The 24,336-nt window shown below is 43.0% G+C and overlaps 4 protein-coding genes across 11 annotated transcripts in view; 3 read left to right on the top strand and 1 right to left on the bottom strand.

Annotated features, from left to right (window-relative positions):
- The first annotated feature begins 291 nt into the window (after nt 1-291).
- Nucleotides 292-7,541, top strand: DDX5 (DEAD-box helicase 5). 2 transcript variants are annotated; one of them, XM_075519169.1, is made up of 13 exons: nt 292-440; nt 1,984-2,149; nt 2,297-2,393; nt 2,479-2,612; nt 2,735-2,800; nt 3,254-3,395; nt 3,474-3,634; nt 3,806-3,978; nt 4,174-4,284; nt 4,522-4,583; nt 4,662-4,721; nt 5,971-6,195; nt 6,777-7,541. In XM_075519169.1, exons 1-13 carry the CDS (start codon nt 433-435, stop codon nt 7,157-7,159), a joined length of 1,788 nt encoding a protein of 595 aa, XP_075375284.1. In that variant the 5' UTR covers nt 292-432; the 3' UTR covers nt 7,160-7,541. The 2 variants fall into 2 exon arrangements, with proteins under 2 accessions (XP_075375284.1, XP_075375283.1); XM_075519168.1 differs by having other exon boundaries at nt 310-464.
- Nucleotides 7,542-10,234: 2,693 nt separating this feature from the next.
- On the top strand, nt 10,235-20,477 carry POLG2 (DNA polymerase gamma 2, accessory subunit). 4 transcript variants are annotated; one of them, XM_075519233.1, is made up of 9 exons: nt 10,236-10,906; nt 11,344-11,470; nt 11,618-11,723; nt 12,107-12,280; nt 13,339-13,479; nt 14,350-14,430; nt 15,046-15,146; nt 16,068-16,205; nt 20,341-20,477. In XM_075519233.1, the coding sequence occupies exons 1-9, from the start codon at nt 10,357-10,359 to the stop codon at nt 20,360-20,362; spliced, it is 1,440 nt and encodes a 479-aa protein (XP_075375348.1). In that variant the 5' UTR covers nt 10,236-10,356; the 3' UTR covers nt 20,363-20,477. The 4 variants fall into 4 exon arrangements, 3 of the variants coding, with proteins under 3 accessions (XP_075375349.1, XP_075375347.1, XP_075375348.1); XR_012778162.1 differs by lacking the exon at nt 20,341-20,477 and having other exon boundaries at nt 10,235-10,906; nt 15,046-15,258; nt 16,068-16,267; XM_075519234.1 differs by lacking the exon at nt 20,341-20,477 and having other exon boundaries at nt 10,235-10,906; nt 15,046-15,120; nt 16,068-16,267.
- On the bottom strand, nt 16,281-24,292 carry MILR1 (mast cell immunoglobulin like receptor 1). Of its 4 annotated transcripts, none has more exons than XM_075519237.1 (9): nt 23,420-24,292; nt 22,525-22,569; nt 21,375-21,662; nt 20,760-21,044; nt 20,135-20,251; nt 19,603-19,692; nt 18,442-18,501; nt 17,967-18,023; nt 16,281-16,393 (listed from the first exon to the last, which is right to left on the bottom strand). In XM_075519237.1, the coding sequence occupies exons 2-8, from the start codon at nt 22,562-22,564 to the stop codon at nt 17,974-17,976; spliced, it is 930 nt and encodes a 309-aa protein (XP_075375352.1). In that variant the 5' UTR covers nt 22,565-22,569; nt 23,420-24,292; the 3' UTR covers nt 16,281-16,393; nt 17,967-17,973. The 4 variants fall into 4 exon arrangements, with proteins under 4 accessions (XP_075375352.1, XP_075375350.1, XP_075375351.1 ...); XM_075519235.1 differs by lacking the exon at nt 23,420-24,292 and adding an exon at nt 22,660-22,725; XM_075519236.1 differs by lacking the exon at nt 23,420-24,292 and adding an exon at nt 22,660-22,725 and having other exon boundaries at nt 20,135-20,248.
- PECAM1 (platelet and endothelial cell adhesion molecule 1) overlaps nt 20,427-24,336 on the top strand; it is a 48,418-nt gene continuing 44,508 nt past the window's right edge. The window contains exon 1 of the mRNA XM_075519230.1: nt 20,427-20,541. The gene's annotated coding sequence lies outside the window, so the exon portion shown is untranslated. The remainder of the gene's footprint in view (nt 20,542-24,336) is intronic.

Genomic DNA, 24,336 nt, shown 5'->3' with positions numbered 1-24,336 from the left:
CTAGGCCGCGGCCTGCCGTCTGCAGCGGCTCTGCGCAGGCGCGGCTGCTCGCGCCCTTCCTGGCGTGGGCGGGGGCCCCTCCGGGCGGGGTGCTGCGGGCAGTGACGGCAGCGGAGGCCACGCCCCAAGGAGGAGGGGAACTTCCGCCCGCGAGCTGCAGAAGCCGGTCAGTCGGCCGGGCCGAGGTCACGCCCACACGGGAGGGGGCGGGGATTCCGGCCAGCTCAGGCCGCTTACATAACAGAAGGGGCGGGTTCTGCGCCTGCGTCACTAGCCGGCTCCCAGCAGCCCCCGCGGCCCCCTATATAACCGGCATCCGGGCGGTGAGGCGCTCTACATTCAGTGGCCCCCACCAACGGCGTTGGATCCTGTTCTACCTTTCGCCACCCACTTTAAGTGACCGGGATCGTCTCGCCCACCGCCACCATCGCCATGCCCGGGTATTCCAGCGACAGGGATAGAGGGTGAGTCCGGGGGCCCGGCCGGCGCTAGCCGCCGCCAGCGTCCGGACTCTTAGACCGACTGTGGGGTTGTGGTGGTTGTTTTGTAGCCGTTTAAAATGGCGGCGAGTCGTGGGGGTTGGGCCCTGGAGCCCTTCTCCTCAGCTCTTGCCGTCTCGAGGTCTCCGGAGCTTCGCGAGGGGAGGCCGGGGGAGGGGAACTGGCTTCAGGAGCCCCTCGCGCTGGCGAGGGTGGCCACTGGGCGTGGGTGGCTGCACAGTCTGGGACGGGGCTAGGTCCATCCGCCTCAGCGCAGCCCCCGCTTGTGTGTGACTGCTTACGAGGGGCGCGGGTGGGGGTTTTTTTGGGGGGGGGAAAGGGACTCGTCCCCCCTCCCTCCGGGGACGTACCCCCGAGTGTGGATGGTCCACGTAGAGCTCGATTCCTCCCTCCCCCCCTCAGTGGGGGTGGGCTGGGGAGCGGCGGGCTGCCTGGAGGTTTGTGGGTCAGTGGGTTGGCCGGGCGCTTCGTCGATGCCGAAGCCTTGGGGAGCTCTCGGTAGGGCGGTTCCCTTTTCCTCCCTTCCCCCTCACAAGGGACGGCGGCTCTAGCTGTTGCTGGTAGAAGCCGGCCGGCTCCCGCTTTGTGTTGTGTAAGCGGATGTTAATGGCCGGCCCCGCCATGCGGTGACTGAGGGGAAATCAAAATGCCGGCTGCTGCTGCTGCCTTTGTTCCTCCTCCTCCTCCCCCCGCCCAGCTCAGACTCTAAAATGGCAGCGGCTGGAAAATGTGGCGTAGACAGAAATGAGAGACAAAGGAAACAGCGCTGGCAGGAAGCAGCGGCCGCTCAGGCAGGTCCCCTCTGGGAGCGCTGTGTTGTGCTGGGAAGGATCCGGCCAAAACTGGGGAGCAATCGGGGCGCGGGAGGGAGCCCCACGCTCGGATCCAGTTTAGCGGTCCTCGGCGCACGGCTTAACGTAGCTTCGAGCTGCGCCTCGGGGCTGCCAGGACAGGCTTCTGCGATGAGCCCTGTGGGAATGGAGGGACCTAGCCTAAGATGCTAACGTAAAACGCATGGCCTCATAAAACATCATTATTGAGAGAAGTCGGTATCTTTTGAGATACAAGAAAACGGTTTACGGGAGAGTTATCCCAAGGTTTCGTAACTGCCCCTGCCCACTTTCTGCGGGCTGACACAATGGGAGTGTCACCTGGGTGGGAAACCATTTTGATCATGGGGTAATACAAAGGTTTTCATGTCCTTACTTTGCCTATGTTGTAACTTGCTAATAGACCTTTCAATTTCATTTTATGGAAACTGCAAAGATATGTTACCTTAGCTTCTGAATATGAGTTGTAGCTACGCAGATTGTGGTATCTGTAACTTAAGTATAGTTTTTAAAGTTTGAAACTGTACCTTGTAGGTGAGGTTTATACATCTGAATTGTGAAGTTACAGGATGGACCACAAATATAGTGGTTGAGTTGTATAAGAGGAGAACCAAAACATTTCTCTTGGATTCTGTTATCATCTTCTTCTCCAGGTTTGGAGCCCCCCGTTTTGGAGGAAGTAGAGGTGGACCTCTCTCTGGGAAGAAATTCGGAAACCCTGGGGAAAAACTTACAAAAAAGAAATGGAATTTAGATGAGCTGCCCAAATTTGAGAAGAACTTCTATCAAGAACATCCTGATGTAGTTAGACGTACTGCGGTATGTACCCTATCCAACTTGTGCAAAAGTAAACAAATAAGTGCAAACATGCTGAGGGTCATGGGGCCCAAGAGGCATGGATGGGGTAACTAAAAGATAACTTTTGATACCAAGCTTATTTCCAATAATGGGATTTTTGCTTTGCAGCAAGAAGTTGAACAGTACAGATCAAGCAAAGAAGTCACAGTTAGGGGCCATAACTGTCCAAAACCGATTATAAACTTCTATGAAGCTAACTTTCCTGGTAAGTGAACAATACCATACTGGTCATTCTTCCAGGCTTGATTAAGACAAGGTCTAAGTTAATAAGTTTCAATCTTCTCTTCAAGCAAATGTTATGGAAGTAATTCAGAGGCAGAACTTCACTGAACCAACTGCTATTCAAGCACAAGGTTGGCCTGTTGCATTGAGTGGATTGGATATGGTTGGAGTGGCACAGACTGGATCAGGGAAAACACTGTCTGTAAGTTTTGATTGTAGCCTGGAATATGGCTGGATTTCAGCAGTGAAAGTATGGCCTGGCTTAGTGCAGGCTGAACGCTTCTGGGAAGAGATTGTAATGAGGCTTTTCTTTGTTCCAAACAGTACTTGTTGCCTGCTATTGTGCATATAAATCATCAGCCATTCCTGGAGCGAGGAGATGGACCTATTGTAAGTACTCCTAAAGGAAAGGGGATCTTAATTTCTAGAGAATGTGATTATTTCTTTTTTTTTACAGTCCAATTGTCCATACTCATAAGAGTGCATAGCTGTATTGTGTTTCTCTGTATGACTAAAGTGGTTCCATGTTTTGGTAGTTTCCCATGAACATTCCATAAGCTCTGATTGGATTGTCCTTAGAATTGTACAGAACAGGGCTAGGTGTCCCATTTTGGAAATTGCTATCCCCTGGAAGCTAGTGACTTTCATTTATCTTACCACACAGTGTAGGTCAGTGTTTGATGGTAACTGAGATGCTAGGTAATTTAGTTTGCTGGTTTGGGCTACTTAAGTCCACTTCAGTCATTCTGGCACTGAAGTAATATGTGACAACCTCTCAATTTAAAACTAGTGTCAGACTAGAAGCTTCAATATTGAACTAAAAGCTGGTCATCTTATTTCTAGTGTCTTGTGCTGGCACCAACTCGTGAACTGGCTCAACAAGTGCAGCAGGTAGCTGCTGAATATAGCAGAGCATGCCGTTTGAAGTCTACATGTATTTATGGAGGTGCTCCAAAGGGACCACAAATTCGTGACTTAGAAAGAGGTATGGATAAGCCTTGATGCATCTCAATATGAGGCAATGTGAAAACTACTTCAGCTGACTTTACTGCTTTGTTTTTAGGTGTGGAAATCTGCATTGCAACGCCTGGAAGACTTATAGACTTCTTAGAAGCTGGAAAGACCAATCTCAGGAGGTGTACTTACCTTGTCCTTGATGAAGCTGACAGGATGCTTGACATGGGATTTGAACCTCAGATCAGAAAAATTGTGGATCAGATAAGAGTGAGTATAAATGGTTCATGCGTTTATCACTATTACAGAAACAAATGCCACTATGCTCATTAAAGTAAGGGCAGTGCAATTAACTTTTTCAGGCTTTTCTTGGTAGCTTTTTTTTTTGGTTGGACATCTGACTATATGTTGATCTTGTACTGACCTAGTCTCCTTCTTCAGCCTGACAGGCAAACTCTGATGTGGAGTGCCACATGGCCAAAGGAAGTCAGGCAGCTGGCTGAAGACTTTTTGAAAGAATATGTACATATCAACATTGGTGCATTAGAACTAAGTGCAAACCACAACATTCTTCAGATTGTGGATGTGTGTCATGATGTAGAGAAAGATGACAAGTAAGTAGTCAGTGGGGACAAAGTATTCATCCTGTCTTTTAATGGTTAGTTTAAGTTTATGAACTGTGAAATGAATTTGACTTGATGGATTTTTGATACCAGTCTGAGACCACTGAAGTAAAAAATCAGGCTGGTAAAACTAAACTTGCACAGTACAAATCAATCCCAGCTCTAACCATCATCTATTTGTAATAGGCTTATTCGCTTGATGGAAGAAATAATGAGTGAGAAGGAAAATAAAACAATTGTTTTTGTGGAAACCAAAAGACGGTGTGATGATCTTACCAGAAAAATGAGGAGAGATGGGTGAGTCTAATAGCTTGAACTTCAGAGAGCCATCCCAATAGTCTGAGCATGCTCTTGATTCTTCATGAGCGCCCACTTAACTATGGTGTCAAAACTGTCAAATACAGTGACACCAGGTGTCAGTTAAAATGCTAAAACTAAGTCCAGAAGCTGTTTGGAATTTGCCCGTAGCCCTATCTTTGACTAATGAAACTACTCAAGGAATGGTCTGAGGTTAATCAAGGCCTGTATTTTCAGGTGGCCAGCAATGGGTATTCATGGTGATAAAAGTCAGCAGGAGCGGGACTGGGTTCTAAATGGTGAGTGTTCTGGCAATTTCTACAAGCATATGATCTGTGTTACTTAATGAAGAAACTGATGAGTTGCTTGTGTTACAGAATTCAAACATGGAAAAGCACCAATCCTGATTGCTACAGATGTTGCATCCAGAGGTCTAGGTTAGTACAACTCGTAATGCCAGTTGCCCAAAGCTATTTAAAGAAAGTCTATTGCTTTCTTTAACCTCTGCATTTTTCTAAGTTTTCTTCACATAAAGGTGCAGTCTTTGTGGCAAGGCCTAGGCATGACAATCGGAGGACTCGAGGGGGATGGAGGACTAGTGGAAATGATCGGCTGGCTGCTTCCAGTCAAATAGAGAGGTGAAAGCTGAAAGCATTGTGTGCCAGTAATCTTCAAAAGGCAAAGATCATCCTTTAAACTACTACCCCATAAACTGTTCTCTCATGAAATAAGCAGTTTCATTCACAGTTCACTTTGCCCTGGTATTTCTCTTCTCTCCATGCTTTGCATGATTTGCCATGGTGCAGTACTGTTAGTTTTGTGCATACTGTCTGCTGTGATCTGTGGGTCTTTGAATTTCAGTGAGTTTGCTGAAATGTCGAAGAAAATAATTACAAACTTCAATGTTCAATGAAATTTTTTTCAACCATGAAATGGAGAGAGCAGCTTTAAAATGTACTAAGCCTTGTACAAATTGGTGAGTACTGGCACATGAAATCTGAGAAAAAGTCCACCTCTCACTTTAGCAAGTGGGGCAGGAAAGCAATGGCTTTTCAAATGCCTTTGAAAGTCGAAGTTCCTCCACCTATACATAGTCGTCATGTCGAGACCTGCCAGAGAGAGACACATTCTCAAGTGAACCCTGGCTTCTTGGAAGCGCTTGCCTAGACGAGACACAGTGCATAAAAACAGCTTGGTGACTTTGGGGGGACAGGTATGTTTTTCTTGCAGCTGCGGTTCAAAGGTCTTGGCAAGACGAGCAGTGTGGCCCCTTTTTTTTGAGCTTCTAATGAGTGTGTATGTGAAGGACCTTGTATGTTTTTACTCTAAGGTCCTCAAATGAGCACATGAAGAGGCTGCTGTGAGCTTTAGTGGCCCTACTGCAAGAAGCATTCAGATGTCACTTGATGATTTGTAAAGGGGACTCTTGAGTTGGGAATGACAAGCAAATGCATACTCCTTTATGGTAAGGTTTTGGATCACAGGGTGGGTGATGAGACGGGAACAGACGGAGTGTGCATAACTTTCTCTTCCACAATACTCGTGCAGAAATGGATAATTCTAACACTGTTCTTTGCAGCCATTATTTCCTTTAAAGTACTATTGTCTAATGTTTATCTTCGATTTGGCTGTTGTGGTGTGCAAAACTTTGTACCTTGCTTTTTGCCACACTGCAACACTTTACAGATGTGGAAGATGTGAAATTTGTCATCAATTATGACTACCCTAACTCCTCAGAGGACTATATCCACCGAATTGGACGAACTGCCCGCAGTACCAAAACAGGCACAGCATACACATTCTTTACTCCTAACAATATTAAGCAAGTAAATGACCTCATCTCTGTGCTTCGGGAGGCTAATCAAGCCATCAACCCCAAATTGCTTCAGTTGATTGAAGACAGAGGTTCAGGTAAGTGCTGTTCTCGACCACAGTGCATAGCTTTCCTCTCGGAACAAAACGGAAACTCAAATTCCACCCCCAGCCTCTCTCCAAAATGGATGTGGAAGGTGGTTTAGCTACCAGTTATGGTGACCTGAAAAGGTATTTATTAACACCAATAACAAAAAAAAGACACCCCCCCTCCCCCTGAATGCTCCACGCATGTGTTGTGGCGCATCTGTGGCTAGTGCTGGCCAAAGATGCACTTGTGAGTATTTGCTCTGAAACAAAATGCTTCAAGGCTCAGTTTTGTGGCCTTCTCTCCATATGTCTTGGAAGGATGGACGTAAGTGTCCTATTGGCAAGATGAAAGTTACTTTTTGCCTTGATGCCACCACTTGAGTTACAGGTGAGAGTATATGACTCTCCTCTTAGGTTAAACAGCTTTCTCTGTCAAAATAGTCTTCATCTACATAGTGGAAGTCTAACTGGAGTCTCTAATTAGATGAAGACTGCCCAGCAAGGCAAACCTACTATAAGGGCTGAACTAATTTGGTATGTGAAATGTAGCCTTTATGACATACATAACTATGCTTTATCTTTTTTGATAGGTCGTTCCCGAGGTGATCGACGTGACAGATATTCTGCGGGCAAAAGGGGTGGATTTAGTAGTTTTAGAGAGAGGGAGAACTTTGAGAGAAACTATGGTGCACTAGGCAAGAGAGACTTTGGAGCCAAAACTCAAAATGGGGCCTACAGTGCCCAAAGTTTCAGTAATGGAACTCCTTTTGGAAATGGCTTTGCAGCTGCAGGCATGCAAGCTGGCTTCAGGGCTGGTAACCCTGCAGGAGCTTACCAGAATGGCTATGACCAGCAGTATGGAAGTAATATTGCAAATATGCACAATGGCATGAACCAACAGCAGTATGCATATCCTGCCACTGGTGCTGCTCCAATGATAGGCTACCCAATGCCAACAAGTTATTCTCAATAACTTAGTGTATTTAAATGTCTCAGTTTTTCATAATTGCTCTTTATATTGTGTGTTATCAAAACAGGATAGTTATTTAAGAAATGGGAAATGCAGAAATGACTGCAGTGCAGCAGTAATTATGGTGCACTTTTTCGCTATTTAAGTTGAATATTTCTCTACATTCCTGAAACAATTTTTAGTTTTTTGTACTAGAAAATGCAGACAGTGTTTTCAAAGTAAATGTACAGTGATTTGAAATACAGTAACAGAAGGCAGTGCATGGCCTTCCAATAAAGAGATTTGAAGACTGAATTTTCTTTCAGGTGGCAATTTTCTCAACATGTGCACAACTTTACATTAATGGAATGTCAAATGTTTTTATATTAAATTCTAGAAAGGTTTCTCAACTGTGTCTGATTAAACATTTAAGCTTATACAAAAAAAAACCAGCCTTGCCTTGATTGGGCTAGATTTCTTAGCATGGCAGGCTCTGCTTTGATGGGGAAGAAGACTAAAGCTGGCTTCTAAAGTAACTGTGGGGGACAGTACTCTTCCTTGTCTCAGTAGTGTAGGGCCAGTCTTTGGAAAAGATCCACTGGAGTAATGGTATAGCTAAAAGTCTTGCTAACCAAAACTCTGCAGTGGTGTTGCTAATGAGCTGCTACGAGCGTAGGAAGCTTTTGCAGCACCGTTACTGTTGCCTTCACATGAGCATATGTGCAGACTAGGCTTGAGTGTAATGTATCTAACAGCTGTCAGGCCTTGTGAGTTAGCATGCAGGCTTACTATGAGCTTCAGAGAAATGGGAAGATCTTAGTATTAAAACTTCAAATTATACTTAAACTGGTATTGAGCAGTGATTTCTTTATGGAAGGGGGGGGGGGGGGGAAGTGGGCTGTTGATCCATGAACATACTTCATGGATTTTTTTTTCCAAGACTTGTAGTACATGTAAACGACTAATCTCAAAGCACTGCCCATGCTGAGTGAAGCAATGGCATTTCCTTGATGAGCATAGCTGGAATAATACTTGATCCTGGGGTTAAAGTACTTAATGCTTTCAAGTATGGTGTATTAAAATTCCAGTTAATACTGACTTTCAGTTCCTTCCTCTCACTTGTTTATCAGTAACAATGATTAGTTTCAAGTTTAACAATGCTTAACTACAGCTTAATGTATTCAAGGTTGAATCTCTGCAAGAATCAAGGCAAGATTCTATCTAGGTTATTTTGAACCTGAGTCAGATTACTTCTTTTACACTTTAGCTCTTTTTGCTAGTCTGTGCATAGCTCTTGGTGATTGTTTTCCTCTGAGGCTCAGCTTTTGATTGTTCTTAATCCCAGCCTAATCTGCCTCTTAATTATGTATTTCTGCCTTTTCTGTGGGGTTCTATCACTTGACAGTACTCCCATGATCATTCTCTGTTGCTCTGAGAACTTCAGCTGGAGTCCTGAAATACTACCACACTTGAGTCTAAAACCGCAGTTGACAGGGTGGAAAGTCTTTTTAATTGGCTTTGCAACATTCCCCTTGCCCACTGCCATTGGTGTTGAGGACAAGGAAGTAGAAGGTTAATGTCACATTTCAAAGTTTCCATCCAGGTCAGTTGCCTGAAGCAAAATGCATGGAAAGGTGGTTTTTATTTTAAAAACTTGATACTAAAAAAGGTATATGTAGAAGACTTCTAGCTTGTGAATTAAAATTGATAGAGTCTTCAACAGTGAAGCAAAGAACAAATGGCCTCTTCCTCCCTTTAGATGGGAGAGAACACCAACCAGCTTTGTTAAAATGAAACCCAGATAGGTGTTTGCAAGCCATACTGTTTCCAATGTGCTTTGAAAACTTAACCAGGAAATCATAGGAAGAGATGCACCTTGTGACTTGTCAGTACAGGTTTTTCAAAGTTGTAGATTCGTGGTGGACTTAAGTGTTATTATGTGACCAAATCAGCTACCTTTAGAAGCTGAAGTAATTTTAAACTTGGAGTCAAAAGTTCTGTCTTGCTTCAAGACACATGATGTGGGTTACTGGAGTTTCTGAGTTTTTTTTTTTAATTTTTGCTTAACCAAAAGCATAACTCTGAAAAAGAGACTATGTCTTGAATTTTTTTTGTCTTAGGGTGTTCCCCCATGACCATCATCTAGGGGAAGTGTTCCCTGAGGGTGAAGGGTCTTGCTCAGTCTAAGCTGGGCACTCCTCTTCACATTTGCACAGAAAATGATGAAAAAGGAGCTCTACTAACTAGCTTTGGCAACATTATCAGAGATACTCTGTGGTAGAATTGAGCTATTGGAAATCTGCTTTATAAATAAAATTGTAACTAGCACTACTCCTGCACCTAGGAGTAGCAACTCCTCCAGCGGCCTACTAGCACCTTGCTTCTTCCATTCTCAGTCTGTCCCTCTGGCCTGCGAGATTGGGTTGTGAAGTAAAGAACCACTGCTGAGTAATTCCAACTCACTGGGATTTAACACACATGAATTTTTCATGACTGCTAGCTTGCAGCGTGGTTCCTCTACTCTTAAGCTCCACCTTCTGGCACTGGTACAAAATCGTGATTAAGCATGTATGGAAATTTCCACTGCTGCCCTTGGCTCCTGCCAGCTGCGCCCTCGAGCAGCGGTAGCGAGCGGAGGTGCCTTGTCCGCCCTGCTGCAAAGGTACTGCAGCAACGCGGCAGCTCCAACTCCGTTTTCTGGTGCGAAAACCTTTATGTTGCTTTAGACCATAAAAAGCAACGTATAGCTGCTGTGATGAAATCTGCGTGGGCTTTTCCGCTAGAAATCTCCCTGGGCAGCTGCAATGTGTTCCCGTCAGGGCGAAGGGCGGGGGCTTCCCGGCCCGCAGACTCGCCCTCGTGCCAGGGAGCTCCGGGCTGCCGTGTCCGAGAGGGGAAGGCCAGACGCCACCTCCTGACACGTACGGCCTCGGCTGCGGGAAGGACGGGGTCCCGGCTGCCGTGGCCGTGGGCGGGCTGAAGGGACGAGGTACCGGCGGCAGCTGAGCGCGCGCAGGGGAACGGCGCCTCCAGGGGCGGGGGGAGGGGGGAAAGCGGGCCGGCCCCACCGTGGAGTGCCAGCGCGCATGCGCGGCCGTCGTGTCCCCGCTCGCTCCTGGCAGGCGGCGCGCCAGCTCCGCTTCCTGCGCGCGCGGGGCGTGGCGCATGCGCAATGCCTGCAGCGTCCCCCACCGCCATGAGGGACGAGGGAGGCGAGGAAGATGGCGCTGTGCTGCCGCCAAGGGGGCCGGTGGGGCGGCCGCGCTCCCTCGGGGCGGCCCGTGCTGAGGCGGCGTCCGCCCGCCGCGCGGGTCGCGGATGGGGCGGAGGCCGGGTCCCCGGCGCGGCCCTACGCGGCGGCGGTGGCCGGCGGCGATGAGGTGGCGAGCGGGGAGGAGCTGCTTGAGGTGTGCTGGCGGCGGCACTTCCTGCGGGGCGGCGCGGAGCCACGGCCGGCGCTGCCCTGGCGCGCCTACCTCAGCGGCTGCCACCCGGGCTTCGGGCCGCTGGGCGTGGCGCTGCGGAGCAACCTGGCGGCCCAGTGGTGGGACTCGGTGCTGGCTTTCCGGGAGCAGGTGTTCGCGGTGGATGCCCCGCTCCACGGCCCGCCCGCCGCCGGCGCTCCGCGGGCCGGGCAGGGGCTCCGGCTGCTGCACTCTGAGACGCTACGCGAAGCCCTCCAGGGCAGGGGCTGCAGCCGGGAGCCAGGCGGCCGCTCTCTGGAAGAAGTGCTCGGGACCGCGGGGATGCTTCGTGAGAGCCTGCTTCCCGGTAGGTCGCTCGTCCGTCGCCGCAGGGATGAGGCGGGTCTCTGGGGAGCGCTGGGCAGCCTGGACGCCTGCTCGCGTTTTTCTTGCTGGGAGCGAAGCAGCTGTGTTTAAGGGAATTGTCCAGTTGTGTTCGAGCGCTGGAAAAGTTCCGTCTGCGTGCTGTGGGTTTCTGTCCTTTTCAAGGACCTGAGCAGCATGAATGCCGAAGTGCACATGGGATGCTTTCTCTTGTAATTAGGGGAAAGGCACGTTAAAATTACAGTTGCCAAAGTATACGGAGGAATCGGGCTACAGACAGCTGAGCAATTAACATTAACGCTAGTGGGACTGCACATATAAACAGCATGTGTATCGTATGTGCTACGTTCACTCTCAGTAGAATTAAAAACTTAAATTTTTTGCTGTGGCTACTAAAATTAGCGATTTATCTTTTGACAGGTGCTTTGGCGCAATATGTTAGCTGCTTAGAATTGGTGAACAAAAGACTGCCTTGTGGTCTTGCTCAAATTGGAGTGTGCTTTCACTCTATCCCAGAAAGTGAACAAAACAACAAAAACCTTAGAAGGTACAGTAATAGGGGGTTAATCCCTTTTCATACTTTAACCAACTGTTTGCACCTGTTTTACTTTTGGATTATTTTTGAATACTGTCTCTTGCTTTTTCCCTGTTATTTTTGAAGGAGTTAACTTGCTGACCTTGCTATTGTTTAAAGAATAGGCGAAAGGACCGCGTCTTTGCTTGCATGGTTTAGCTCTCCCAGAACTGCAGGACAGTGGCTCGATTACTGGTTACGCCAGAGACTCCAATGGTGGAGAAAGGTAACAGCAGTGTACGCATGGGAAATCTTGGGCTGCTCCTTTATATCTCAAAGAGAGGGGGGAATAGACACCCTGATCGTTTTTATGGTGTTATATTGCTTGGCTGTTATTGTCACTGAAATACATGTATTTCTTGTGAGAAACCAAAAAAACTGCTCAAGTTTATGACAAGTAGTTAACAACATGACTTGCAGAAAGGCAAATGTTTTGTGTTTGTAATTGATTTGAGATCAAAATGCTGTAACACGATAAAGAGATTTGGGCTGTAATTCATAAAAATCTCTTGCTGAAAATCATAGACTTCAGCTTGCATCGCAGACTTGTTTTTTGTGGTTAATACAGCATGCACAGTCATGATCACCTCTCATATCTTTAATTTTCAGTTTGCAGTAGGCCCATCTAACTTCAGCAGCAGTGACTTTCAGGATGAAGAAGGAAGAAGAGGATTTAATTTACATTACAGCTTTCCTTGGGGGACAGAAACAATAGAAACATTGAAGAACCTTGGTGATACTGAACTGTTACAGATGTATCCAGGGGATAGTTCAAAATTACTTGTAAGCTTTACTATATTAAAAACCTATTTTGATAAAGATGATTACGTGTGAGAGAAATGGTTTCTTTGCTGGTCCGGTTGCTTAGCACGTGACTCTCTTTTTATTCTTTTGATGTAAAAGCAGTACAATTGATACTCTGCAGTCAGACCTTCATTTCCAAAAGCAGATAAAATACTGTTGGTTTTTTTTTGCAAGGAGTTAATTCTTTGAAATTAGAAATTAGCTATATTGACAAGGCAGCTGTTGTCAGTTGCATAGCCTTTACCTTTGTCTGCGAGTAGATGTCAAGACAAACTCAGTCTGTGTTTTGCAGTGTTAAGTTTGCATCCAAAAGAACCTGTAAATGTTTTTTCCTTCTGTAGCTTGTCCAGTTCCATATATATAGAAGTGTATGTGGGTTAATGGACTATAAACACTGCAAATGGCTTTATAGAAGTTACCACTCTCAGAAGGGGGAATGGACCAGAGGGAAGCCTTTCCACTGAATATATTGGAGAGGGACAAACTTCTAGAGAATGGCAATGTTTGGAAAGTCAGGCTGAACAGTTAAAATGAGAGTAACTTGGTATTCTACCAGTAAATTGCGACCTTCTCCTTCTCATGACAGTCCTGTCTGTGTTTCCTGGTTTTGCAGCTTGTTTCTGTACAGAAGGCAGAAGACTGTAATGTAACCTACAAAACTGTGGGTTACGTTGTGATTTCTCAGAATGTGGGGATGTGTCCTTGTGGTCACTTGCAAGTAATCTACAAATCTCCAAACGAAAAGGCAGAGTTTCAAGTGTATTGGCCATAGATTTGAATTTATGATGAGAGAGGTGGGACAAGAAAATAATCCCCTCCTGCTCTGATCTTCTGCTTTCCCCAGTGTTACAATCTTATCTAGTTACTGTTACACTTTAAAGATTGCTGGTAACTTTTTAAAATTCATGTCAGATTGTATTTTAAATGTAATAAGGGTGCTTGAGCTCAGTGCCTCATTATACATTTAAAGTAAAGAAAAGGCCCTTTGAGACATTATTTGAGGTATCCCTTTGTGGTTTTTTTTTTTTTCTCTTCAGGGTCGAGATGGACGAAAGAATGTTATTCCACATGTTCTGTCTGTGAGTGGAAATCTGGACCGAGGAGTATTAGCCTATCTCTTTGATTCCCTACAGCTAGCTGAGAATCCATTAACAAAAAAGAAAAATTCACAGAGAAAGGTAACTTTCTGTAGAAAGCGTAAGGAAGAATGGATGAGGGAAAGCAGGGGCAGGTCTAAGTACAAAACCCACAGACAATGTGGTAAATTCAAGCACGGAAATATCTCCCTTTTCCACATCTCCATCCTCTGTTCCCTTCCCCAGTGGGTGCAGGCAGAACGCTTTTCACTGGTAGCAATAGGCTGGCCCCATGGGACTGCCTCTGTGGTCCTTTTCACCCACATAAGCAATTTTTCTCTCATTCTGAGGTCACCTTTCCTCTCTTGCTGCCTTCTCTCTGATGAGAAGGTAGGCTCTTGCCATGCAAGTGATGAAGGAGTTAAGAGGAATTGGAATGTAGCTGCTGAGCATGGGAAAGAGGAGTTTGTCTCTTCCAGCTGCATTTGAAGGTTGCTGAGAGGAGTAGAAAAAGTGGGTTGCAGGTGATAGTGGGGCATTTCCCCAAGGACCATCATTATTCCCACTTTTACCCTGGTTTTCTGGAGTTAGAGTGCTAGTTTTCAGACAGCACTTGTTACTTAAACAGCCGTTTGGTCTTTAAGAACAGGCAGTAGCCTGGATGGTAATTGTCTGCTGGACTGTCTCTTTTCACTCTGGCTCTGTTAAAGATGATGGAGCTCTGCTAAAAAAATTAATCTCTTTTCTGGGGCTCAGCCAAAAGGGAATAATTTCTGCCATGCTAACCTAGCTGGCATGTGTGCTAGTTATATGAAATACAGCTTGCTTCTAATTCAGGATTTTGTGTTATGAGAAAATTTTGCATGTTTAGAACCTTAACTTCAGTGAAAAAAATTTTAATATTTCCTAGGTCTGTTTAGAATTTCACACTAAATACATTTAGTAATCTGTTGCTTTTTGTAAAATTGTTAGGTACTTAAGCTTCATCCTTGTTTAGCACCTCTTAAAGTGGCCTTGGATGTAGGAAAAGGTCCAACAACAGAGCTGAGACAGGTATGTTATAAGAAGGTATTTTAATTTTGAGCATTGACTTTCCATGTAGTCTTCTGTTACAATTCACACACTGTTTATGTTGGGGAAGACCATGCTGCTACTCTGATTCTCGGAGACTTATGGTTGTACAGATTTCACAGTGCTTCCGCTATGCAGCTTGTGAGTCACAGCCAAAGGAGTACACTGCAGACAGTGGGTGGTAGGTGCCTTCCTTGCATACTAAAAGCACACTGCTTTTAGTACTATTAATAGAGTTGATACTTGTTCCATGTGAAATTAAGGAAAATAAATAACACAGTCCCTCTTGGCTTCTTAATCTTTCGGAATTATATTAATGCATGGGTCACGTCTTCAGAGGGATTTTAAAAAAGTTTTTATTTAAGTCAGTCATTAAGCCAGTCCCCACAGAAGGGAGGAAACTTACACCAGCATGTTTTTAAATAGAAATGGAAATTTAATTGCCAGGCTGCTTTCTACTTTGAGATTATTTCAGCCAGAAAATTAACACCAGCTAGGAATGCTAATACCACACATACTAGAGTTTTAATGGTTTCTTTGTGTAGGATTTCAAACCCTCAAGGTCTGTCTTTTAACTTTGTTTTTAAATAAACACAGGTTTGTCAAGGATTGTTCAATGAACTGTCAGAAAACAGGATTTCTGTATGGCCGGGTTATCTTGAAACCATGCAGGTATCTCTGGAACAGCTTTATACAAAGTAAGGAGAAACAGTCTTTTGTAAATTAAACTATGAAGGTGATCTGTGGACTAGCGAAAGTATGCCTGTTTTCAGTAAGAAGTCATCGAGTGCAGTAACCACATGACTGAAGGCATGTATCCTGAACTATAAACTTGGATTCAATTAGTTTTATTAGGAAGAGCAATGTCAGATACTTCGTTTTTAAAATTAAATGAAGTATAAGCCTTTCACATGTTATTGTTGTTTCTCTGGAACTGTGAAATGCCTTTTAAAGACTTTCCTATTGAAAATAAATTTCTTAGGATCAGTCATAGGCTCGCAGAACTGTTTTTCCCCCCCTCACCCCCATTTTTGCACCTGGACTGGTTCTGTGTTTCATTCTTAAGTACTGTTTCAAATAGTACACTGTGTCTAGTGTTGAACTTAGAAGTTCTCCCAAGTCTGGAATCATTACCATTAGTGTATGTGATGGAATTATTTGTGCAGATAAAAAACTGCTATTGAAGTTGAGGGCTTCATATGCAATTTGTTGATCAGGAATGAATTTTGAGCATATCACTCTTTGTGTCAGTGGATCTCGAGCATATTGATGAATATTTTTTTGCCAAGAGAAAATAAATACCTCTATTTGTTCTGTGCAGTGGTCTTCAAAGTAAGTCTGGCTATTAAATAACAGAAGAAAGATATATTCTGCTTCTACAAAAATACTCTTGTAATAGGTCACCAAGTAACATTCTTTTTACGTACTAAAGTAACTAAATAATTTAAAGAAATGTAATAAGGAAAGCAAGGAATGGTAACAAGAAAACTGTTGTCTTCACACGGGACTTAGTACAGTATAGCAAAAATAAATATTTACAGCTTATGGTCATTTGTACATAACTTATCTGAATTTTTCATACACCAAAAGCAGTAACAGGTGTCCTCTTTTCTTTGCAGGTATGATGAGATGAGTGTTCTCTTCACGGTCTTGATAACTGATGCCACTCTAGAGAATGGAGTGGTCCAGCTGAGAAGCAGAGACACCACCATGAAGGAAATGATGCACATTTCTAGGCTGAAGGACTTTTTAACTAAGTACGTAACATCAGCCAAAAATGTGTAAACTTAAGTTCATTGAATAAAAGGAATTTCTTAAACATCTGTGCCTGAACTGGCTTCTATGGTGTCATGGACTCAGTGGTTTCTCTGCAGACAGTTCTGCTAAAACTTGGTAGTGCATCTGTTTTCTGTCAAATCTTGACCATCTAGGTCTTCCAGGTTACCTTGAAAAGAGGGAAGAGACAAACCTGTCCCTCGTTAGCAGGGCTAACCATATTCTCTTTCATGTCTTCAGTTTTACTATCTTACTGAAAGTACTCCATCCTAACCTAAAAATTCATCTTTTATCTGTGTATTGCTGACACAATTATGGTCTCTGCTGGAAAATGGTATTATATATAAAAGAATTCCCAATCTTAAATGTTTTAATAACATCAGTAAGTATCTTTATACTATTTGTTTGTAGGAATGTATTTTAATCGCATCGCCTCAGTTCTTCAACATTTAAGCTGCTTCATCTTGCACTTGATAAACATAACAATCAGAAATACATTATAAAGAGTAAGAGAGGAAATAGAAGAAATAAATTGTAAACTGTTTTTGACAAGCATTTTTGTGGACAAAAAAATGCCTGTACATAGAAAATGGTGGAAAAAGACTAATGTGCGATCATATTTATCCTATACCTAAGTGTTGTAGCCAAAATCAGATACAAGAGTTTGCATAGATACGAAGTTGAGCAATTCTGATCTGTAGATTTACTATACGTGTACAGCTTGTTAAGTCACTGTATTAAAGTGCTTTAAGGTGTATGCAACAAGGCATGCAGCCACGGATAGCCATCACTGTCGTGAAACACAAGAACTTGCCTTAAAAATGTACTCTATTAACGTGGTGCTTATTTAACTATAAACGGGTTATTTGTAACAATGATATTAATTGCTGCATAGTGTAATTATGCTAGATATAATGCAAAGTTAGCATAGTGTGGCTGTGTGACTTGCTGAACTCATGGAATTCTACGTAAGCTGGCTATGGAATGACATTAAAACAACCCAAAACATCTAAGAAACGGCCTATAGCAGGATGCAGAATTTGTTTTGGAGTTAACTGTCTCAAAAATTAATTTTAGCATCCTATCTCTACTCTGAGAGCTGAAGTAATGTTGAACTGAGAAATTGCCATCCTTGCTGCTAGGTAGCAGCAGGTACAAAGGCCAAATATGGATCCTCTAGCGTGTGCCTAACAGGACAACACAGTTGTGATATATTTTTTTAAATACTTGACTAAAGCCTTTTGATTATCTTATGTTTGCATACAATCCAGTTTCTATTTCAGGAGAATTATTAAATGTACAGGAACTTGGGTCTGGGTGAAAGCTTCACCTCATTTATTTCCTTTCTGTTTATTCATCACATGCGTATAGTCCCAGACTATATATTGGGTCCAGCAGGATCTTACCTGACAGTGATTGCATTGTTTTGTTTTGTTTTTTATGGTGCTATTTGGGCAAAAAGCTGCTGTTTGTCTAATGGGATTGCTCTTTGGGTCTTTGTTAATTGCAATTTTTATCCATTCTGCTTTTTCTTTTAAATTGAAGTCCCTAGAGATTATGACCAGGGGATTTTGCTTGCTAGTAGAGAATGAGTTATATTGTCTGTCTACAGAATAATTAGGCCAGGAAACTAGTATCTAAACATCATCTCTTTCTCTGCAGACTTGGTAGTACTTATCACATCTGAGAACTGAAAGATTCTTTAAAAATACGTGATTAAGTTAATCACAAAGAGATCTTACCTTGTACTCAATCTCTGATGAGGACCTTGGAATAGACTGTAGCACATGCCCTCTTCTCTGTTAAAAGCCAGAATAACATAATTCATAATTGCTTTTTTTGGTACAGATACACAACAGAAGAATTAATATTCCATCAGCAACTTGGTCACTAATAACATCTCCTGCATGGTTTCATAATGAGGCTGCTGAATTTTTGGGTCATAGGATGGTGATAGGCTTTTCATTTGGGGCTTTTTGTTTGCTTTTTCCCCTCTCAAAAGATTCTTAGATGGTGATAGGCTTTTTTCATTTGGAGCTTTTTGTTTGCTTTTCCCCTCTCAAAAGATTCTTAAAGTTACTTTGATTTCTCCATAGTAAGTAAGCAATTTCAGTATGTAACTGCTCCTGTTTAAACCCTGCCTCCCCCCCAGCAAAATCCCCCCAAAACTTATTTGTGCGCATCAGATGTTCCAGTGTTCTAGCTTGAGGTTTTCACCTTTTTCATCTTCTCTTCTAATAACAGGAAAGTTGACATATTCTTCTGGTTTAAGAGGCTCTGGATTAAAGAGGATGAACAGCAGTTAAGTCAATTACAAGAGACTGACCAGTTTGTTTGTTTGTTTTTTTAATGATCTTGAAACAAAGCAGCAAGATTCCATATCAAATATAAATCTATCATGCTTTCTGTAGCATTCATGGGCCTTACCAGAGCTATTGTCACTGTCCTTGCAGGCTATGTGGGTAGAATGCTGATTGATATCTGGCATGAGCAGCTGCACAGAACACTGAGCTAACACAGCAGAGCAGCTTGAATGCTGTCTACTCTATGAACAGGAAGGCAGATTTGTTTGAAGAGAATGATTCCCTTTTTGATATTTAGAAACAGGAAACATAATACCTTCGCTGTTGGTTTGTTTTGGGGGTTTCTTTTTCCCTTGAAAATATTGACATTCATGTATAAGGCAAATGCAGAAAACTACAAGATAATAGCATCGTGGCTTTCATGTAATGTCTTTGTGTATTTTCTGCAATTGAAGTAGTACAATGTCTTAATGTAGTTGTAAGTAGCAGAAGCAACTGTCAGTTGCTGTGTTGTCTAGCATTACTTCATAATTTCAGTTTGAACTGACTTTGAGTCTTGTCAAAGTTAAGAAACATGGAGTAAAGAGCTATTGTGTAGTGAACAATTTTGAACAGAATGCAGGAGCTACATAAGTTTTATTTTGCTACAACTTGCATATAGCCCACTTTTGCCTCTTAATAAATGGGCATTGCACCTCTGACCTACTTACTGTCTTTTAATTTTCTTTTCCTTTGTGATGACTATTTCAATCCTCACCATAAGTTGCCAAATGCAATTCTTCATTCTACTTCTGTTTACAGTAGATTTTTGTATAGAACTGCAGTTGCAGTTCTGGCTGCATGGCTGACAGGTGGTGCCAAATACGGATCCTGAGGGACTTCAAATAATGCCTCTGCCAGCGCAGTCAATATTACTATTAGCTCACTGACTGGGTGGTAGTAGGCGTCCCCTTCTGCTGCTTTTGCAGGACCTGAAGAATTTTGCCTGTACTAGCTACACATAGTATAATAGCATTCTTCAACTGAACTCCCACAAGTAAGTTTCATGACTGCACAGGGAGTAACATGAACTTACCAATCTCTGTGTATATGACGTAGTTTTCAGGCTCTTCTGCATTCATTGTTGAAGTAAGGCCAGTTGAGGACCTAGTAGACTTAAATTTTTCTGCAAATTGTAAAAGAAAAACAAACACATGCCTATATACATATATCAGTTTTTCTTAGCGGGAAATAAACAGCTCCATGATATTTTTTTAATACTTGGAGATCTCAGATGTTATTTTCATGATAAAAATTACTCCTTAACCAAGGGCATTTTTAATAGAATTTCCTTTCTTTACTAAGAACAATGATGTCTGATTCCTTCCAACATTTATGTGTATTAAATTAGATGTCGCTTTGCTTCCCCCATCCCAGGCCTGCCATCTAAAACATAACTCGGAGGTTTTGCCTTGTCTTGTTAAGTTGCCTATGCCGGTTAAGATACTTGACAACATCCTAAAATACCAAGAGCATAACTCTACTTGTAACATGGTGTTTACACACTAAAATCTATCGACAACATAAGTGAGCATCTCTGGAAAATTAAAAACATTCAGATAACTCACTTGCTTTATATGAAGGAATTATGAAAAATGGAATTGCCAGAGCAAATCCTATTACGAATAGTAGCAATATCAGCCCGAGAGAAATGATCAAGGGTTGAGAATGGCTTCTCTCTTCTGCTAAAAAGGGAAAAAAAGGTGAATGAAATGTTGTTTCATATTCTAAGTATTTTCTGTAAATTAAAATCAAGACTTTGCATTTCTTTCAGCTTTTGGATTGACTGTGGTTAACATTACTCGGGAGAGTCCCAAGTGCACACTGCCACAGCAGAAGGAAGGGAGCTTGCTGGTGCCAGTAGACTCTCTTTCATAAGACTGGAGAGAAAAATGAAACTAGACTGTCCCCAAGGTGGAGCAAGGTGGACCAGGGGTCTCTTGTAAAAGTGAATCTTTTACAGTCATCCTTCATGGTAACTTCAACTTCTACTGCTATCTAGGCTGCATGGAATTCTATCTTTTTGCATTAATTTTAAAAACTCAATTTATTTTTTCATTGTAAAAAGTTATATTTTGAACATTACGTTGCAGGAACAAAATTTCTGGCTAAAAAACTTGCATTGTTACAACATTCTGAATTTTGTGTGATCCCTGTTTATTGACAGTGGTAAACTGTTCCATGTGTGCATACCTGCTAATGTAAAGTTAAAACTGTTGCTGTATTTTGTATTATTGCGAAAGCTATTTTCAGCTCTGCATTTATAGGTTCCAAAGTCACTAGAGGAATTGATAAATAGAAAAATCACAGCTGCTTCCCTCTTCTGCATCTTCAGTGCAGGAGAGATGCTTTGTCTTCCTTTGAAGAATATGTATGTGATAGGAAGAGAGCCATTCTCTGAGAGACAAGACAGGGTCACATTCTGGCCTTTCTTTGCTTGAGAGGTGGGTGAGCTCAGCACTGGTTTGGAAATTGGCTCTGTAAAAAGAAAACTGAAAAGACTGCATCACTGAGTACAGGACAAGCTCCAAAACAAGACTTGCAGTTAAGTGGCAACACTGGCAAATGAGATGGGCATCAAGGATGGAGGGCTCAGTAGGATCAGATCAGAATAGCACTGCCGACTCTGAAGGAAATAACATTTGCAGTAAAGTTCAGTTCCGCCATCAAGGCAAGTGCACAGTGCAGTCCAAAACAGTACTTGCCGCAAACAAAACCCCAACTCCTGCTGCTGCAGATACATTGCATCAGACGTGGCTATGTGCCCCTAAAATAAAATGTGCTGAGAAGGTATACAGCAAGACGTACCTATAAGGGTGAAGTTGAGACTGTTGCTGTATTTTCCGCCACCGGAGATGTTATTCTCAGCTTTGCATTTGTATTCACCCACGTCACTGGCAGAGTTGATAGTCAAGTTAAATAAACCGGGAGTCCAGTCTGGCCTTTTTAAAGTGAATACCTTCCAATTGCGATTAAACAATGTGTATGTGACAGGTGGAGAGCCAGAGTCGGAGTGGCAGGAGAGGGTCACGTTCTGGTTCATCACTACATTCAAAGACCCCTGAACAAGTACGAGCCTGGGATTGGACAGCATCTCTGGAAAGAAGAAACTTCTGAGTGATTTCACTGCACCTATCATCCAAGAAACTCTCAGATTTTTCCCAAAACATGTTGAGGACCAGGCTATACTTAGTTCTGTTGAAATAGGGGGTTATATTCTTTTCCACCTCTGGTAGCGGGCAACACAGCTTTGTATTTTTCAAAATCAGTATGCAGCTTCAAGCACTTGATGAAACTTCATACAAAAGAGAACATATACACACAAAGCCAACAGATGTATCCAGATGAACCAACAAAAATACCTTTGAACTACAGCAGCAATGAAAATAATAGAAAAATAAAAGATAAATTATAGGATAAAAAGATAAAAGATAGATTACGGGGTGTTAATTATAGGAGAAAGTAACCTTATATGCTAGTTGAGAGGTAGCATGGGAACCTAAAAATAAAAGCAGTATTTTATTTGTGGTTGTATGTAAACAGGCAGAATTAACCCCGTGTAAGTAGGTTGAACTTTTTAATAGTAGCAGCAGGAGCCTTGACAGTCTATCAAATTAGTTTGCTTTTATGAGATCATACAAATAAATTTGTAATAAAAACTTGTAACATCTTTTCATAGAAAATGGTAATAAACTAATCATGACTAAGATAAATTATGAACTTCTAGAGGGGAAAAATATGTTTTAACAAAATTGCTTAAAGCAATTTTGACTGTACATGCAAGTCAGCAAAGACACAGTTAACTTTGTATAGAAACTTGTAAACTGCCTCACTGCACAGACAAGGGCAAAAGATTTAATTTTACATGCAGGTTTTGGACATTTTTAAATCCCTTCCCCATCTTTTTGTTAACAGTCAATTTCAGCACATACCGCAAAACTAAAAAAAGAGAACCTACCTTTGCCATCGGCAGTAGTTTTCTGAATCTGATGAGACATTTGAACTAAGAGAAGAAAAGAAAGCTTTCAGACAAGAAACAATGGTTCTTGTTTAGAAATATTTGTTATATGTAAGAAGTATGTCCTTGGCTTACAGTAGGAAAACAGCAGAATTGTGAGAAAAAACATTCTCTTGGTACTGAGCAAGACAGCTGGTGCAGTTACACTAATGAGATCTTTGAGGAGTGGCTCTAGGGGTTGAGGAAGTCCTAAATATGGAAACAGTGCTGATCTTTCCTGATGTTTGCATAAAGACTTTTGTCATATTCCACTTATATTTAGCCTATGGCAGACAGAGCAGTGGGCAGAAGAACAAGCTGTGGAGTGAAGAACAGCAGTTTGGGATACAACTAAATGTTACATACAGTTGTTCTAAAATGTAGCTGACATAATCAGCAGCTTTTCCATGTGAGAGCCATGTGGTAGAACTGTGCTGCCATGCAGTATACAAGACTATATATAATTTTTCTAGCACTGTTCTTATAAGGGAATGAGATCACTGATTCACATCAAACAGTCACACATCTGCTAGAGATAATGCAAGTGATCATATGGCTGAGACTAAGGGAGTATGTGGTACTGGTTTTTTATAGCAGCAATGTAATTTTTAAAAAAATTGTCCAAAAAAAAGCCTATCAAATCTATTAGAAGTTTTAAGATGTTAATAAATATTTATAGCTAGCCAGCTTGTTAGGGAAATATTTTGGTCAAACTTAAAATATTAAGCTGTACTAGAAGGTACAAATCTCATCACAAACTTGAGTTCAACACCACTGCAGAAACTAATTTGATGACTAATTTGATCATCTAACCAGTAATACAAAGCTGCATACAAAGCTTACAGCACACACTTACAGCAAGTAGATGTTCTTTATTTGTCATCCTCTGGGCAAAGTAAATGTAATCTTTAGCTATACATGGGCAATGCCTTCTGAAGAACTCTAGGCCCTGGTGTACCTGAAGAAGTAACTACTTATACAGAGAATGACTTAAAAGTGTTTTTGTGATCCTTGTCTTATTTCTTATTTGTCTCTAGTTTCTGAAGGTAACAAGACAAGGCCCTGCAGTCTGTCGTCTTCTGTGTAATACAAAATCCGCCCCAAAGCCTGGTCCGTTGCAGCATTGCAAAGTTTCCTCACAGAATTTTGTGTGCAACTTCCTTCCTCGGTTGTTTTTTTTTGTTTCACTTCTTTTAAGACAACCTCCACCCTCCCCTCACAAATGTTTTTCATGTGGAAACGCTGACAACTACCCACAAGACTGGAATATTTTTTTGCAGCTGGCAGGAAGCATCTGTAAAAATGCAGCTGTCAGGAGAAGAACTGGGAGCGTTTGTGCATTTTCCTGTTGTGGTAGGCCGTTCTTTGTCAGAAAACCACAAAAAAGTCCTGAAGACGCTCGCAGCCAGGTGATGGAGGAGGAGAGGTGTCCCGAAAGCTGCGAAGGAGATCGGTGTCTCACCCTCCTGTCAGGAGGAGGGGGCGGCCGGCCCGGGGCAGCCGCCGGGAGGCTCGTAAGGGCTGTGGCGCGAAGCCCGCGCGCAGCCGTCCGCCGCCTCCGTCGGTGCCGCTGGCGGTTTCAGTGTCTTCGCGGAGCTCCGCTTGTGGCTGCGGGCGCTGAGGGGGCCTCGTCCGCCCTCCCTTCCCCTGAGGCGCGGGCAGGGCGGCCTGGCCCGGTGTGTGAAGGCGGGAGGGGCTGTGGGCTGCAGGCTGCCTCACACACAGCTGAGGGCGGTCTGTGGAGAGTACGTGGAGCCGTTAAGCCACCGGCCG

The sequence above is a fragment of the Mycteria americana genome, chromosome 16, assembly GCF_035582795.1.
Source record: "Mycteria americana isolate JAX WOST 10 ecotype Jacksonville Zoo and Gardens chromosome 16, USCA_MyAme_1.0, whole genome shotgun sequence".
NCBI classification, from domain to species: domain Eukaryota; kingdom Metazoa; phylum Chordata; class Aves; order Ciconiiformes; family Ciconiidae; genus Mycteria; species Mycteria americana.
Note: the sequence above shows the minus strand (reverse complement) of the source record. Positions and strands in the feature narration are given on the sequence as shown.

Coding starts and splice junctions, on each gene's coding strand:
- DDX5 (XM_075519168.1), top strand. CDS start 433: ATGCCCGGGTATTCCAGCGACAGGGATAGAGG. Junction 3,979..4,173: donor GATGTAGAGAAAGATGACAA/GTAAGTAGTCAG, acceptor TATTTGTAATAG/GCTTATTCGCTTGATGGAAG. Junction 4,584..4,661: donor GCGGGACTGGGTTCTAAATG/GTGAGTGTTCTG, acceptor CTTGTGTTACAG/AATTCAAACATGGAAAAGCA.
- POLG2 (XM_075519232.1), top strand. CDS start 10,357: ATGGCGCTGTGCTGCCGCCAAGGGGGCCGGTGGGGCGGCCGCGCTCCC. Junction 10,907..11,343: donor TCGTGAGAGCCTGCTTCCCG/GTAGGTCGCTCG, acceptor ATCTTTTGACAG/GTGCTTTGGCGCAATATGTT. Junction 11,471..11,617: donor AACAACAAAAACCTTAGAAG/GTACAGTAATAG, acceptor TATTGTTTAAAG/AATAGGCGAAAGGACCGCGT.
- MILR1 (XM_075519235.1), bottom strand. CDS start 22,693: ATGTTTTTTCTCACAATTCTGCTGTTTTCCTACT. Junction 22,570..22,659: donor AATTCTGCTGTTTTCCTACT/GTAAGCCAAGGA, acceptor TTCTTCTCTTAG/TTCAAATGTCTCATCAGATT. Junction 18,502..19,602: donor CGTCATATACACAGAGATTG/GTAAGTTCATGT, acceptor TCTTTAATCCAG/AGCCTCTTAAACCAGAAGAA.